The sequence below is a fragment of the Rattus norvegicus genome, chromosome X (assembly GCF_021556685.1).
Source record: "Rattus norvegicus strain SHRSP/BbbUtx chromosome X, alternate assembly SHRSP_T2T, whole genome shotgun sequence".
Classification (NCBI taxonomy): Eukaryota; Metazoa; Chordata; class Mammalia; order Rodentia; family Muridae; genus Rattus; species Rattus norvegicus.
The window spans coordinates 49866048-49880521 of record NC_141554.1 but is presented as its reverse complement, the minus strand read 5'-3'; the positions used below and the strand labels follow the sequence as shown (position 1 = coordinate 49880521).

The 14474-nt window shown below is 42.1% G+C and overlaps 1 protein-coding gene across 1 annotated transcript in view; it reads left to right on the top strand.

Moving 5' to 3' along the window:
* Anhx (anomalous homeobox) overlaps positions 1-14474 on the top strand; it is a 59792-nt gene that overhangs the window by 35950 nt on the left and 9368 nt on the right. The window contains 1 exon segment of the mRNA XM_087601103.1: positions 12414-12541. Within this exon segment, the coding sequence (XP_087457229.1) occupies positions 12414-12541 (128 nt within the window).

The following is a 14474-nucleotide window of genomic DNA, read 5'->3' as shown; positions in this document are numbered from 1 at the left end:
GGAAGCATCTGGAACACATGGGCACTGGAAAAAATTTCCTGAACAAAACACCAATGGCTTATGCTCTAAGATCAAGAATCAACAAATGGGATCTCATAAAACTGCAAAGCTTCTGTAAGGCAAAGGACACTGTGGTTAGGACAAAACGGCAACCAACAGATTGGGAAAAGAACTTTACCAATCCTACAACAGATAGAGGCCTTATATCCAAAACATACAAAGAACTCAAGAAGTTAGACCGCAGGGAGACAAATAACCATATTAAAAAATGGGGTTCAGAGCTAAACAAACAATTCACAGCTGAGGAATGCCGAATGGCTGAGAAACACCTAAAGAAATGTTCAACATCTTTAGTCATAAGGGAAATGCAAATCAAAACAACCCTGAGATTTCACCTCACACCAGTGAGAATGGCTAAGATCAAAAACTCAGGTGACAGCAGATGCTGGCGAGGATGCGGAGAAAGAGGAACACTCCTCCATTGTTGGTGGGATTGCAGACTGGTACAACCATTCTGGAAATCAGTCTGGAGGTTCCTCAGAAAATTGGACATTGAACTGCCTGAGGATCCAGTTATACCTCTCTTGGGCATATACCCAAAAGATGCCCCAACATATAAAAAAGACACGTGCTCCACTATGTTCACCGCAGCCTTATTTATAATAGCCAGAAGCTGGAAAGAACCCAGATGCCCTTCAACAGAGTAATGGATACAGAAAATGTGGTACATCTTCACAATGGAATATTACTCGGCTATCAAAACCATGAGTTTATGAAATTCGTAGGCAAATGTTTGGAACTGGAAAATATCATCCTGGGTGAGCTAACCCAATCACAGAAAGACATACATGGTATGCACTCATTGATAAGTGGCTATTAGCCCAAATGCTTGAATTACCCTAGATGCCTAGAACAAATGAAACTCAAGACGGATGATCAAAATCTGAATGCTTCACTCTTTCTTTAAAAGGGGAACAAGTATACCCTTGGCAGGGAAGAGAGAGGCAAAGATTAAAACAGAGACTGAAGGAACACCCATTCAGAGCCTGCCCCACATGTGGCCCATACATATACAGCCACCCAAATAGACAAGATGGATGAAGCAAAGAAGTGCAGACCGACAGGAGCCGGATGTAGATCGCTCCTGAGAGACACAGCCAGAATACAGCAAATACAGAGGCGAATGCCAGCAGCAAACCACTGAACTGAGAATAGGACCCCCGTTGAAGGAATCAGAGAAAGAACTGGAAGAGCTTGAAGGGGCTCGAAACACATATGTACAACAATGCCAAGCAACCAGAGCTTCCAGGGACTAAGCCACTGCCTAAAGACTATACATGGACTGACCCTGGACTCTGACCTCATAGGTAGCAATGAATATCCTAGTAAGAGCACCAGTGGAAGGGGAAGCCCTGGTTCCTGCTAAGACTGAACCCCCAGTGACCTAGACTGTTGGGGGGAGGGCGACAATTGGGGAGGGTTGGGAGGGGAACACCCATAAGGAAGGGGAGGGGGGAGGGGGGTGTTTGCCTGGAAACCGGGAAAGGGAATAACACTCAAAATGTATATAAGAAATACTCAAGTTAATTTAAAAAAAAAGTAAAAAAACTCAGGTGACAGCAAATGCTGGCGAGGATGTGGAGAAAGAGGAACACTCCTCCATTGTTGGTGGGATTGCAGACTGGTACAACCATTCTGGAAATCAGTGTGGAGGTTCCTCAGAAAATTGGACATTGAACTACCTGAGGACCCAGCTATATCTCTCTTGGGCATATACCCAAAAGATGCCCCAACATATAACAAAGACACATGCTCCACTATGTTCATAGCAGCCTTATTTATAATAGCCAGAAGCTGAAAATAACCCAGATGCCCTTCAAGAGAGGAATGGATATAGAAAATATGGTACATCTACATAATGGAATATAACTCAGCTATCAAAAACAATGACTTTATGAAATTCATAGGCAAATGGATGGGACTGGAAAATATCATCGTGAGTGAGGTAACCCCATCACAGAAAAACACACATGGTATACACTCATTGCTAAGTGGCTATTAGCCCAAATGCTTGAATTGCCCTAGATGCACACAACACATGAAACTCAAGAAGGATGACCAAAATGCGAATGCTTCACTCCTTCTTTAAAAGGGGAACAAGAATACCCTTGGGAGGCAAAAGGGAGGCAAAGTTTAGAACAGAGGCAGAAGAAACACCCATTCAGAGCCTGCCACACATGTGGCCCATACATATACAGCCACTCAGTTAGATAAGATGGATGAAGTAAAGTAGTGCAGGCCGACAGGAACCGGATGTAGATCTCTCCTGAGAGACACAGCCAGAATACAGCAAATACATATGTGAATGCCAGCAGCAGTCCACTGAACTGAGAACGGGACCCGAGTTGAAGGAATCAGAGAAAGAACTGGAAGAGCTTGAAGGGGCTCGAGACGCCGTATGAACAACAATGCCAACCAACCAGAGCTTCCAGGGACTAAGCCACTACCTAAAGACTATACATGGACTGACCCTGGACTCTGACCTCATAGGTAGCAATGAATATCCTAGTATGAGCATCAGTGGAAGGGGAAGCCCTTGGTCGTGCCAAGACTGAACCCCCAGTGAACGTGATTGTTGGGGCAAGGGTGGTAATGAAGGGAGGATGGGGAGGGGAACACCCATATCGAAGGTGAGGTGGAGAGGTTAGGGGGATGTTGGCCCGGAAACCGGGAAGGGGAATAACAATCGAAATGTAAATAAGAAATACTCAAGTTACTAAAGATGGGAAGAAAGAAAAAAGAAACCAACTCTCCTCACCCCCTAATCTTACAGGGAAAGCCTTTGGGATCTTCTATTCACTCTTAAAAGTGAGTGCAAGCCCAACAGTTTGAGCACCGTTTGTAGTGGTTATTAGTTATCTGCTCTAAACTCCCAGGACAATACTCATTTGCTTCTCCTTACCTGCCAGAAGTGTTGGCTTCATGAAAGAAGCACACATGCAGCGTTATGTTTAATATGTCCTAAACAGCTCAAAGGATGGGCCATTCTTGCTATCCCAGAACCTATTGGGGCTGCTTCCCTGACTCTTACATGGGTCGATACTTTCTCTCCTGCTCCCTCTAATCTGAACTCTCTGCTTTCTTGTCATTCTAATCCTCCTTCTTCTCTTTCTCTCGTCTGGCAAATCTAAAGTCCTGTCTCTGTCTCTCTGCTCAGCCATTGGCTGCTGGCAACTTTATTTTCTAATCAGAACCAACTGTTGGCAGGAAACCTCAGCCCAGACACATGGGGGCCTGGTGAGATTTTGTGAGCTGAATTAACACAAATAGCATTAAAACCAATGCACAATAGTTTAATATACAAAACTCAGTAAATTTTATCCAGCACATAAGCAAAAGAAAAAGCACATGATCATTTCAGTGGGTGCAGAAAGGGTCTTTAATGAACTCCAACACCCATAGAGAATAAATGTCTTTGAAAGAATAGGGATACAAGATACATACTTAAATATAACAGAGGCAATTTACAACAAGCCTATGGCCTATATCAAACTAATTGTAAAGAAACTGCGAGCAATTCCACAGAAATTAAAAATAAGACAAGAAACTCTCTCCATACTTATTTAGTCTAGTACCTGAAATTGTACCTCAAACAGTAAGACCACACTGAAGGAGATCAAGGAGATACAAATTGGAAAGGAAGAAGTCAAAGTATCTTTATGTGCTGCTGATGTGATGCTATGCATAAGTGCCCCAAAAATTACACTAGGAATTCCAACAGCTGATAAGCTGATAAACACTTTCAGCATAGAGGCTATAATGAATACCATAATCAATAATATAAAATACATTGGATGCCTTGTAGTAGGAGATGCAATGGCAGATGAGCTTCCTGGAGATGACCTAATCTCTTGGGTAATTTTCCTGCAGAATAATATAAAGATAGACTGTCGTAAAACAGTATTGTTTACATGAATGAATGATTTTAAAAAGTCCTAATCTGATTTAAATATTTTAGTAAGTTGGAGTAATTGATAGAAAGTTTAAAGAGATGGTTTAAGTTGTTTTGCTAGAAAGATAAAACAAAGTTAAAATTAAGAGAAGAATGTGCCCTCCCTTGTAGAATAGTGAGGGCTTCATGGGGTAGAAAAGGAATACAGTGCACTTTCATGCAATTACAAGCACATAATTGTACTTAGAAGAGAAAAATAGGCTTGGAACAAGTTAATGATCAAAGAAAACCTTCATTCTAGGTTTGGTCTGAGTTCCTGGATCTTGTGATCTGTGGATGTGGCCATATGTTTCAGTGTGCACCATGAAAAGGCAAGATTATGAAAAAGAATAAATCATTCTATTATGAGCATACAATAGAGAATAGATGATTAACCACTTTAGTTGAGCAAAATGTCAAAAACAAGATCTAAGGTACATGAGGGTCTGTTTCTTTGTAAATATAAATTGTCATCAGCTCAGCATAGGAGAAAACATGCTACTATAGACTGCTTAGCTTAAATTTTGTTAATGACAAAAGGATTACTGCTTTGGGGTTATGAACTTGTGGGGTAAAGAACTTGTGGAGAGAAAGATAAATGGGAAATGTTTAGTAAGGCATGAGTTTCAAAATCAGAATACACAATCAATAATCTTATTATAATTTCCTTTTCTGTAATAATTTTAAGCTATTCTTGAATATGTTCTTATGGTGATTGTTTTTAGAGAATATGTAATTTGTGGCCATGAGGTAATCTTTTTCTTACATAGAGCCTTTGTATAAAAAGTCTAACAGAAAAAATAAAGTTGTTGGAAATTTGTTCCATCTACAAAATCCGTGTGTGTGCATATATTTGTATATATGTAAAGAATTTGGATCATTGCTCCATCTACCCACTATGTGAATCTGTATTTCAATTTATGTATATATGTAATATATATTATATGTATATATGAGATATGTATATGTATGTATACATGGGGGTATGGGTGTGTATGTGTGATGTCATTGGATCTTGCTTATTGGAGCTTGCTTCACCGTGTGTGTATGTGTGTGTGGTTGTGTGCCTGCTTTGTATCACTGACAACCACACATCCCCTCCTTGGATTGCTGAACATACTGTTAGAGCTAGTATTTGACAATAATACACTATACACTAAATACTATAATGAATTTCTAAATTGAGAAGTCAATAAACATTCTTCTAAAAAGTATGATCTGGTATTTTTGTGAACTTTAGAAAGTGGTATGTGACTTTTTCTAGAAAGTTGTGAAGGAAAAACTATTTAATCCAGTTAGGGCACCAATGAGGAACCAAAGAAATTATTCTACCCATGTTAAACTTAGTGAACAATTGAGGCTCTTCGATTTACTTTCAGAAGCATTGTGATGGGCCACTTATATACATATAAGTAATTCAAAAGCAGCAAGCAGCTGCATCACATTTTTTTAAATTTCTTTTTCTTGGATATTTTATGGATGTACATTTCAAATATTATCCCCTTTCCCCCTCTCCTATACAACTTCCCCCTGCCCCTGCTTCTATGAGGATCCCCTACTCCCACACACCCACTCCAACCTCAGTGCCCTAGCATTCCCATACACTGGGGAAACAAGCCTTCACAAAACCAAGGGCTTTTCCTCCTATTGATGCTGGACAATGCCATCCTCTGCTACATATGTGGCTAGAGTCATGGCTCCCTGCATGAATAATCACTGGTTGGTGGTTTAGTCCCTGGGAGCTCTGGTGGGGTCTGGTTGGTTGATATTGTTGTTCTTCCTATGTTGTTGCAAACCCCTTCAGCCCCTCCAGTCTTTTCTCTAACTCTTCCATTGGGGTCCCCTTGTTCAGTCCAATGGTTAGCTACAACCATCCTCATCTGTATCAGTAGGGATCTGGCACAGCCTGTTTGGAGACACCCATATGTGGCTCCTGTAAGCAGGCACTTCTTGGCATCAGCAATAGTGACTGAGTTTCTTCAGTTCCTGTTGTACTCTTTGTCCCTGTATTTCATCCTGTATTTTGGAGCATTCACCAGCTGCAATAACAAGCAATTAATACAATTAGTTTGTAGGTATGTAAGAGCTTATGTTTGGTAATTTAGCCTCAGATGATTCAAGTGAAAATGTTCCTCTAATAAATTTTATTTCTGTTTATATTATTTATGGGAGAAATAGACATAGGCACTTGCTCCCTTAAAAAGATTGTTTCTATCTTTACATAAGCACTCTGTTTTCTTTTGTTTTCTGTGAGAGAACAGTGACACACAGTAATGGATAACACAGGCCTAGTAACTAGAGATCCTGGCAACAGGGAGATGGTGGAGAAATTTCTTACTGTAAATGGATCAAAGACATCAATGCAAAACTTGAAATGCTGAATCTGTACAGTAAACGGGCCATGAAAGAATACCCGGACATTGGCATGACTCATAAGTCTAGAGACTGAACTACCAAGCAAAGAAATTAGACTGGATGAACCTAGGCCTTCCTGTACATATGTAGCAGATGTGTGGCTTGGTCTTAATGTGAGTTCCAAACAACTGAAAGGGGTGGGGTATATCCCAAAAGCTGAGACCTGTGTGTGAGATATGTTCTAGCTGGACTGCCTTGTCTAGCCTCAGTACGAGAGGATGTGCAAAGCCTTGCAGAGACTTGATGTGCTGAGTTGGGGGTAAATTCAGGGGACTCCCACCTGCTTAAAGGAGAAGTGGAGATGGGATGAGGGAAGGATTGTGGGATGGGGTGTCCAGGAGGGGGCAGTGAGCAGGGTGTAAGTGAATAAGTAAAACATTACAAATTTTTTTCTCAAAAAGGCGCTGACCCTGGCATGACCAATAGCTCCTAGACTTGAAAGTCCCTGCCCCCACTGACTCAACATTAATGGCCAAACAAGGATTCTTATGCAGGATATTTTACCACTATGCTTACTTGTACATGCTTGAAAAATCCTATACAAAGTCTTCCCCTCTGTCCAGTCCTCATCAGTCTGTCATCATTCAGAAGCAGCTGTTCTATGATTATGTATTCAAATTGAACGTATTCTATCAGCCTAAGGGTCTTTACTATAAATGGTCATACACTGTATTAATTTCTCTTGCTCTCTTGTGACTTCTTCTATTAACCATGACAACCATGGTAATTGAGGGTTATCCCCTTGAATAGCTGTTACCAATCCACTCCAGTCTTGGGGAATAATTCTATATTCAGTAGTACAATTACTTAGAGTTTCACACAGGGACAGTGCATCCCTTAAGTCATCCATCATTACCACTTAAAATATCTTAGGTCCATCACTTCCATAAGATACCATCTTATCTCATTATAATGGTGTAGATTATCCCCATTAGCAACATATGCTTTATAGCTAATAGGAAGGCTGTTGGTGAAATTTTGACCAATAACTGCCTGTTCTGAAAAGGTGCTATGTGTTCAATCCTGTTTCCTGAAAAAGGCTGTCTTGTCTCAACTGGGCATCCTCCCACTTATATGAAGAATAACAACCTATGTGAAAAACCTTTGTTGACTATCAGCATTGCTTCCTACCAGTAAGTGGATTTTCATGGACCATTTGGGACAAACCATGTGAAACAGTCAGGAGTCATAACTTGCTCTGTGAGGTTCTGAAATATGTTTGAGTCAGAAACAAAAAAAGTAGGAACCAAAATTAATCATACTGGTGACCAAGTATTTAAATTTATGAACCTATGGGAAATTGACATTTCTATTTTATTTTTCAGTTTTATCTATCTTATCCATCTGTCTGTCTATCTCTCTATGTATATGTCTGTCTGTCTGTCTATCTATCTATCTATCTATCTATCTATCTATCTATCTATCTATTCACTTTGTTTTTTTTATGTATATAAATATACATTTATTTACACATCCCTGCATAAAGCTAGTAACTTGTGTTACACAATAAATATCAGCACCTCTGAGTTTTCCTTATTCTCACCGGCTCCCACCCTGTACAGAGTCAGAACTTCTGAAAACTCTTTTTTATAAAAACTCTTGAATATCAAAATAATAGTATCTTAACTATGGTTTTATTGCTTTGATGAAACACCATGACCAAAAAGCAAGTAAAGGGTTTATTTGGCTTATACTTCTAGATCACAATCTATCACTGGAGGAAGTCAGGACAGGAACTCAAACAGGGTTGGGCCTGGAGGCAGGAGCTGATGCAAAGGCCATGGAGGGGCACTGCTACTGGCTTGCTCAGCCTGCCTTCTTTTTTTTTTTTTTTTTACAAGCAAATAAACCCTTGAGCATTTATTTTTTTTTGTTACAAATTTCTTTTTTTTTTTATTAACTTGAGTATTTCTTATATACATTTCGAGTGTTATTCCCTTTCCCGGTTTCCGGGCAAACATCCCCCTCCCCCCTCCCCTTCCTTATGGGTGTTCCCCTCCCAACCCTCCCACCATTGCCGCCCTCCCCCCATAGACTAGTTCACTGGGGGTTCAGTCTTAGCAGGACCCAGGGCTTCCCCTTCCACTGGTGCTCTTACTAGTATATTCATTGCTACCTATGGGGTCAGAGTCCAGGGTCAGTCCATGTATAGTCTTTAGGTAGTGGCTTAGTCCCTGGAAGCTCTGGTTGCTTGGCATTGTTGTACTTTTGGGGTCTCGAGCCCCTTCAAGCTCTTCCAGTTCTTTCTCTGATTCCTTCAATAGGGGACCTATTCTCAGTTCAGTGGTTTGCTGCTGGCATTCGCCTCTGTATTTGCTGTAATCTGGCTGTGTCTCTCAGGAGTGATCTACATCCGGCTCCTGTCGGTCTGCACTTCTTTGCTTCATCCATCTAGTCCAATTGGGTGGCTGTATATGTATGGGCCAAATGTGGGACAGGCTCTGAATGGGTGTTCCTTCAGTCTCTGTTTTAATCTTTGCCTCTCCCTTCCCTGCCAAGGGTATTCTTTTTCCTCATTTAAAGAAGGACTGAAGCATTCACATTTTGATCAGAAAGCATTTGACAAAATTCAACACCCCTTCATGATAAAAGTCCTGGAAAGAATAGGAATTCAAGGCCCATACCTAAACATATTAATAGCCATATACAGCAAACCAGTTGCTAACATTAAACTAAATGGAGAGAAACTTGAAGCAATCCCACTAAAATCAGGGACTAGACAAGGCTGCCCACACTCTCCCTACTTATTCAATATAGTTCTTGAAGTTCTAGGCAGAGCAATCAGACAACAAAAGGAGATCAAAGGGATACAGATTGGAAAAGAAGAAGTCAAAATATCACTATTTGCAGATGATGCGATAGTATATTTAAGTGATCCCAAAAGTTCCACCAGAGAACTACTAAAGCTGATAAACAACTTCAGCAAAGTGGCTGGGTATAAAATTAACTCAAATAAATCAGTAGCCTTCCTCTACACAAAAGAGAAACAAGCCGAGACAGAAATTAGGTAAATGACACCCTTCATAATAGACCCAAATAATATAAAGTACCTCGGTGTGACTTTAACCAAGCAAGTAAAAGATCTGTACAATAAGAACTTCAAGACACTGAGGAAAGAAATTGAAGAAGACCTCAGAAGATGGAAAGATCTCCCATGCTCATGGATTGGCAGGATTAATATAGTAAAAATGGCCATTTTACCAAAAGCAATCTACGGATTCAATGCACTCCCCATCAAAATACCAATCCAATTCTTCAAAGAGTTAGACAGAACAATTTGCAAATTCATCTGGAATCACAAAAAACCCAGGATAGCTAAAACTATCCTCAACAATAAAAGGACTTCAGGGGGAATCACTATCCCTGAACTCAAGCAGTATTACAGAGCAATAGTGATAAAAACTGCATGGTATTGGTACAGAGACAGACAGATAGACCAATGGAATAGAATTGAAGACCCAGAAATGAACCCACACACCTATGGTCACTTGATTTTTGACAAAGGAGCCAAAACCATCCAATGGAAAAAAGATAGCATTTTCAGCAAATGGTGCTGGTTCAACTGGAGGTCAACATGTAGAAGAATGCAGATAGATCCATGCTTATCACCCTGTACAAAGCTTAAGTCCAAGTGGATCAAGGACCTCCACATCAAACGAGACACACTCAAACTATTAGAAGAGAAATTAGGGAAGCATCTGGAACATATGGGCACTGGAAAAAGTTTCCTGAACAAAACACCAATGGCTGATGCTCTAAGACCAAGAATCGACAAATGGGATCTCATAAAACTGCAAAGCTTCTGTAAGGCAAAGGACACTGTGGTTAGGACAAAACGGCAACCAACAGATTGGGAAAAGATCTTTACCAACCCTACAACAGATAGAGGCCTTATATCCAAAATATACAAAGAACTCAAGAAGTTAGACCGCAGGGAAACAAATAACCCTATTAAAAAATGGGGTTCAGAGCTAAACAAAGAATTCACAGCTGAGGAATGCCGAATGGCTGAGAAACACCTAAAGAAATGTTCAACATCTTTAGTCATAAGGGAAATGCAAATCAAAACAACCCTGAGATTTCACCTCACACCAGTGAGAATGGGTAAGATCAAAAACTCAGGTGACAGCAGATGCTGGCGAGGATGCGGAGAAAGAGGAACACTCCTCCATTGTTGGTGGGGTTGCAGACTGGTACAACCATTCTGGAAATCAGTCTGGAGTTTCCTCAGAAAATTGGACATTGAACTGCCTGAGGATCCAGCTATACCTCTCTTGGGCATATACCCAAAAGATGCCCCAACATATAAAAAAGACACGTGCTCCACTATGTTCATTGCAGCCTTATTTATAATAGTGAGAAGCTGGAAAGAACCCAGATGCCCTTCAACAGAAGAATGGCTACAGAAAATGTGGTACATCTACACAATGGAATATTACTCAGCTATCAAAAACAACGACTTTATGAAATTCGTAGGCAAATGGTTGGAACTGGAAAATATCATCCTGAGTGAGCTAACCCAATCACAGAAAGACATACATGGTATGCACTCATTGATAAGTGGCTATTAGCCCAAATGCTTGAATTACCCTAGATCCCTAGAACAAACGAAACTCAAGACGGATGATCAAAATGTGAATGCTTCACTCCTTCTTTAAATGAGGAAAAAGAATACCCTTGGCAGGGAAGGGAGAGGCAAAGATTAAAACAGAGACTGAAGGAACACCCATTCAGAGCCTGCCCCACATGTGGCCCATACATATACAGCCACCCAATTAGACAAGATGGATGAAGCAAAGAAGTGCAGACCGACAGGAGCCGGATGTAGATCACTCCTGAGAGACACAGCCAGAATACAGCAAATACAGAGGCGAATGCCAGCAGCAAACCACTGAACTGAGAATAGGACCCCTGTTGAAGGAATCAGAGAAAGAACCGGAAGAGCTTGAAGGGGTTGAGACCCCATATGTACAACAATGCCAAGCAACCAGAGCTTCCAGGGACTAAGCCACTACCTAAAGACTATACATGGACTGACCCTGGACTCTGACCTCATAGGTAGCAATGAATATCCTAGTAAGAGCACCAGTGGAAGGGGAAGCCCTGGGTCCTGCTAAGACTGAACCCCCAGTGAACTAGACTGTTGGAGGGAGGGCGGCAATGGGGGGAGGGTTGGGAGGGGAACACCCATAAGGAAGGGGAGGGGGGAGGGGGATGTTTGCCCGGAAACCGGGAAAGGGAATAACACTCGAAATGTATATGAGAAATACTCAAGTTAATAAAAAAAATCAGTTATTGGGTTCCCTGCTTAAGGAACCCCCTTGCAGGATGGAGTGTTTTAATCTGGGAGGAAAATGTCACACAACACATGTGGTGACACATTTGACAAGGATACCTGACCTTAAGCTTACCACAGAGGTTCATAACTGCAATCTGAACATTTGTGAGACCTTGCCAAGACTGTGGCTAGTTTTCAGGCCAGCCTGCGATAAATGATAACACACAATCATTCGGTAGGAATGTAGTAAACAGAGAGGGACTACATGGTTGTTCTGAGGAGAATACAGAATGGTGGTTAGTAGCTTTGGTGATCAGAACACCTGAAGTGGGACTAGAATCTCACTGAGACAGTTCGTGCCTAGAGCCAGAGAAGGAGAACAAGCCATGGTGAAGATGCTATGCTTTCTTCTTTGTACTGGAGTGACTGAGTAGAGGACTGGCTGGCTTATTTTTTGGAGGGTTGTGGGGCTTAAGCTGAGAAAGCAGGCCTCTGATCTATTCATGTCTGGCATGATGTCTGCTATGTCCTGTGTGGTAACTGGCTGGGCCAGGGTGTCACCTCCTCAGAGCCTGCTGGTACAGGAGAACTCTTACATTTGGCTGATATTGGTGGTTTGCAGACCCAGATGATTGCCTTTCCCAAAGGCTGGGTTGGTATGGATGATCAATTTGCCACCTAATCTATGGAGGATAAAGGTGACTGGGTTTCAGCAGGTTTTTCTTACAGGTGTGTCACGTGCCAGGAGGCAGCCAGGAGCTGACACATCTCTGGAATAACATCCACTACCACTTGACCATGAGGAGGCTGGGTGTCACCAAGCTGAGTTCAGCACAGAGGTTTCGATGCACAAAGAGGTATTTGCTGATTGTCCTCTGTGCAGGCTCCATGGGATTTCCAGGAAAGGAATGTGACCTCCAAATCCCAAGGGGCTGAGCAAACAAGGACAGGAAGTCACCTTAGCTGTATTTATTACACTATAATGAACTGTATGGCTCCCATGTTTGTCAAATCCTGGTGTGCCTGTCAACAATCTGATGCTTCAGTGTTTCGAAGGCTGGAAATAGATGACAAGAGGCAGCTCTGGCATCTTGACTGTATAGATTTCTCTTCATCGCTAGACACAGAGCCTGTGGATGGAGATAATGAGTAGTATAGCTAATTGAGTTTTGCTTAACTACTTCTCATATCATTTACTCCCCATGCCCTAGGCATCATGCTATCTCCTGGGGAATGCAGGAGGAGATTGTTATCAATTATAGTCTCACCTTCATCACTGATGGAGGACAAAGCTGGCATGGAGCAGACAAAACACCCCTGCCTGAGATGGTTTTAGTTTGTTTGTTTTTTGTGTTTGTGTTTGTGTTTGTGTGTGTGTGTGTGTGTGTGTGAGAGAGAGAGAGAGAGAGAGAGAGAGAGAGAGAGAGAGAGAGAGAGAGAGTTACAAGGCCAGATTTTACTAGACACTGAGACTGTGAAGCCTTTGCTTATCATCCACAGCCTCAAACTAGAGATGGGGGACAGAAGGTTTTGACACTTGGAGCAATGCAGGCTTGCTGAGTCACAGGGTCCTCTCAGTAGATTATCAGCCTTGTGATGGGAGATAGGGCCATTTCACCGCAGGGGCTGATAGCCCAGCAGAGTGCAGCTGAGCAGTAACAGTGTCATGTCCCTGTGTTTGTGAAGTGTTCTCAGAGTGCTGGGTGCTTGCAGGTTGTGGGTGTAGACCAGCCGTATTTCCTGCAGCTGTCCAAGGGATAGGTTCAATAGAGAAGAAATAAAATGAATTTCCTCATGTAGGGCTATGCCAACAGTAAGAGGACTCAGACAGATCAGGTCTTTGCTATTGGGAAGGGGCACACATTTGACCATGTGATTAGTTATAAGCCCAGCCAGGCCTTGGATGAGAGTGGGGAAAACACACAGACAAAATTTTCAGGCTGGAAGATCACAAGCCAAGATTGAGAGGTACCTGCTGTCTTGGAGCAGATAGCAGACACCACAAGAGAGTTTGAGTTTGTTCTCAAATACAGTTTGGTTCTCAGCCTGTGACCATAGGAAAAGGTGGTGCTTGGTTCACATCCCCCATCCCAGGGACTCCTGAGACATTTGACAAGCAACCTCAGAAGGATGCGGGCAAAGACCAGAACATGGGCTTTGGTGTAACTATGCTGGTCAGCCCTGCAGTGTTCTGAAGGCCAGCTGTGGCCCAGGACTGAAGTCTAGGCAAGAGGAGTTCCCTACTGAGTATGAATTCTCATGCCCAGGGCACTTTGTTCTGGTTGTGTCTGGGCAGGAGGAGGCTCTGGGTTTACAGGTGAATTCCATTTGGGATGTGTTAAATGAGATGGTCCTTGGATGTACAGGCATGGCACACATATGTCATATCTATATGTCATGTATTCCTCAGAAAAGTGACCTTTAATACATGTTGTGTGTCCTTTATTAAGAAATTCTAAAGGAAGAGCAGGAAAATCAGTGTAGGAAAAAGGGAATGATAGCTACATGGTCCCTTCAGCCATCCTGAAATCCCTGTGCTGTGTAGAGACCAGAGGGAAAAACAATACCATGGGCCTCCTGCACGGTGCAGGGGCTCTCCAAGCCAGGAAGAGCAGCAAGAGGAGGAGAATGGAGGACATGAGGGATTGAGAAGCATAATTTAGAGGATGAGTGAGATGGGCCAAGTGGAAAAGACAGACAGACAGACAGACAGACAGACAGACAGACAGACACACACACACACACACACACACACACACGAAGGTTGCAGTCATGATATTGGCCATTCTC